Genomic DNA, 1,514 nt, shown 5'->3' with positions numbered 1-1,514 from the left:
GAAGAGGGGTGGAAGATATTCAGAGAAACGACAGTTCATGCAAGAATGCAAATGTATATGTGCTTCACGGTGTGTTCAGTGGCAGCGAAAAATAGCATTCATCATAGACAGACAGCAACAGTCCCAGCGGCCAAAAAGGACCACAGTGCATACGGAAGTCGAAGGCACCTTCACTTAGTGAGACTCTTAAGCTGTTGTAATATGTTTTTGGTTATTTTTGGTTTTGTATTATTTTATTTTTTGTTATTTTTTTCGTTTTGTGATAATTTGGCCTCAATGAACTCCTACATATTTTGCTGCCTCATGGGTTAGCGAGAGACGCTTTTTTTTTGTACGATACCATCAAGTTTTCCATAATCGAAGGTATTCCCAGTTCTAATGTGCGAAGAAGGACCCATATATGAGAAGGGAAAGGAGACGTAGAGGTTCCCCAAGGTTTAATATGTTTCCCGCCTCACTGCCGCAAGGAACTAGGAGGACAGTTTAGAGAAGCAATAGTTCCATCAGGAGTACATCCATCCATCCTTCTTTGTTGATTAGGATGAGGATGGTGGAAAAACCTCCTCCCGTTGGATTCGAACCAACGACCTGTAGGTTAACAGCCTAACGCGCTGCCGACTGCGCCAGGGAGGATCTTGATGTTTGTTTAATATTTATAGTATGCTCAGTATTAAATAAAGAAAGGTATAATTTCATCATAGTTATGGTCTTAACGCTTCCCTGCAATAAGTAAGAAAAAAAATTGGCGTTAGCTTCTTACTATAGAAATAGGTGCAGAGAAGGAAGAATTTCATAGAGTAACCCCATGAAAAGAAGAAAAAAAAAGGGGGAAATAAGGCAAGTATTCATTTACGCAGGGAAAAGAAAAAAAAAACAGAGAACGTACATATTGCTGAAAAGTACAAAAAAAAAATATATATATATATATAGGTGTTCTTTCTTGTTTTTTTTTTTTTGCTGTTCTTGTTTTCGTATTAAAGCAAAGGGTCTTCTGTTTCCAAAGTGCACAGTAGATTTTTTTTTTCTTATGGTATAAGGCGTTAGTGTGTTGTTCGCGCAGGTGGAGGAGGAGGAGGTGGATTAACATCATTCTCACGGTGTAGCTGCATCGCATGCTCACGGCCAAAATCAGAAATGACATCCGACTTCCCACAGTATGATACTTGTAGTGGTTTATCCCTTTCCATGTTGTAGCGGTTGTGTAGAGCCATTATCGCACAGTCCGCCTCTTCTGTTGAGCCGTACTCCACAAACGCACTACCCTTACTGCGGTTACTCGTCTTATCTCGAAGTATATTCACGTGAAGCACATTACCGTAGAAGTCAAAGAGGGCACATACGTCCTCTTCAGTGGCTTCAAAGTTAAGTTGTCCCACAAAGAGACGTGCACGGCCCTGTGGCATGATCACACACTCAAGCACAGCAGAAATTGACGGCGTTTGGCTGCTTGAACCCCTTGCGCGTCACTATAATAATAATAATAATAATAATAATAATAATAATAATAATAATAA

The 1,514-nt window shown here is 40.0% G+C and overlaps 1 protein-coding gene across 1 annotated transcript; it reads right to left on the bottom strand.

Annotated features, from left to right (window-relative positions):
- Positions 1-1,040: 1,040 nt before the first annotated feature.
- Positions 1,041-1,403, bottom strand: TM35_000084050 (RNA-binding protein; the record flags this gene model as incomplete). Its single annotated transcript, XM_029024270.1, has 1 exon — positions 1,041-1,403. The coding sequence occupies one exon, from the start codon at positions 1,401-1,403 to the stop codon at positions 1,041-1,043; it is 363 nt and encodes a 120-aa protein (XP_028884673.1).
- Between the last annotated feature and the right edge of the window lie 111 nt (positions 1,404-1,514).

This window comes from Trypanosoma theileri (genome assembly GCF_002087225.1).
Source record: "Trypanosoma theileri isolate Edinburgh chromosome Unknown TM35_Tth_8_V1, whole genome shotgun sequence".
In the NCBI taxonomy this organism is placed as follows: domain Eukaryota; phylum Euglenozoa; class Kinetoplastea; order Trypanosomatida; family Trypanosomatidae; genus Trypanosoma; species Trypanosoma theileri.
Note: the sequence above shows the minus strand (reverse complement) of the source record. Positions and strands in the feature narration are given on the sequence as shown.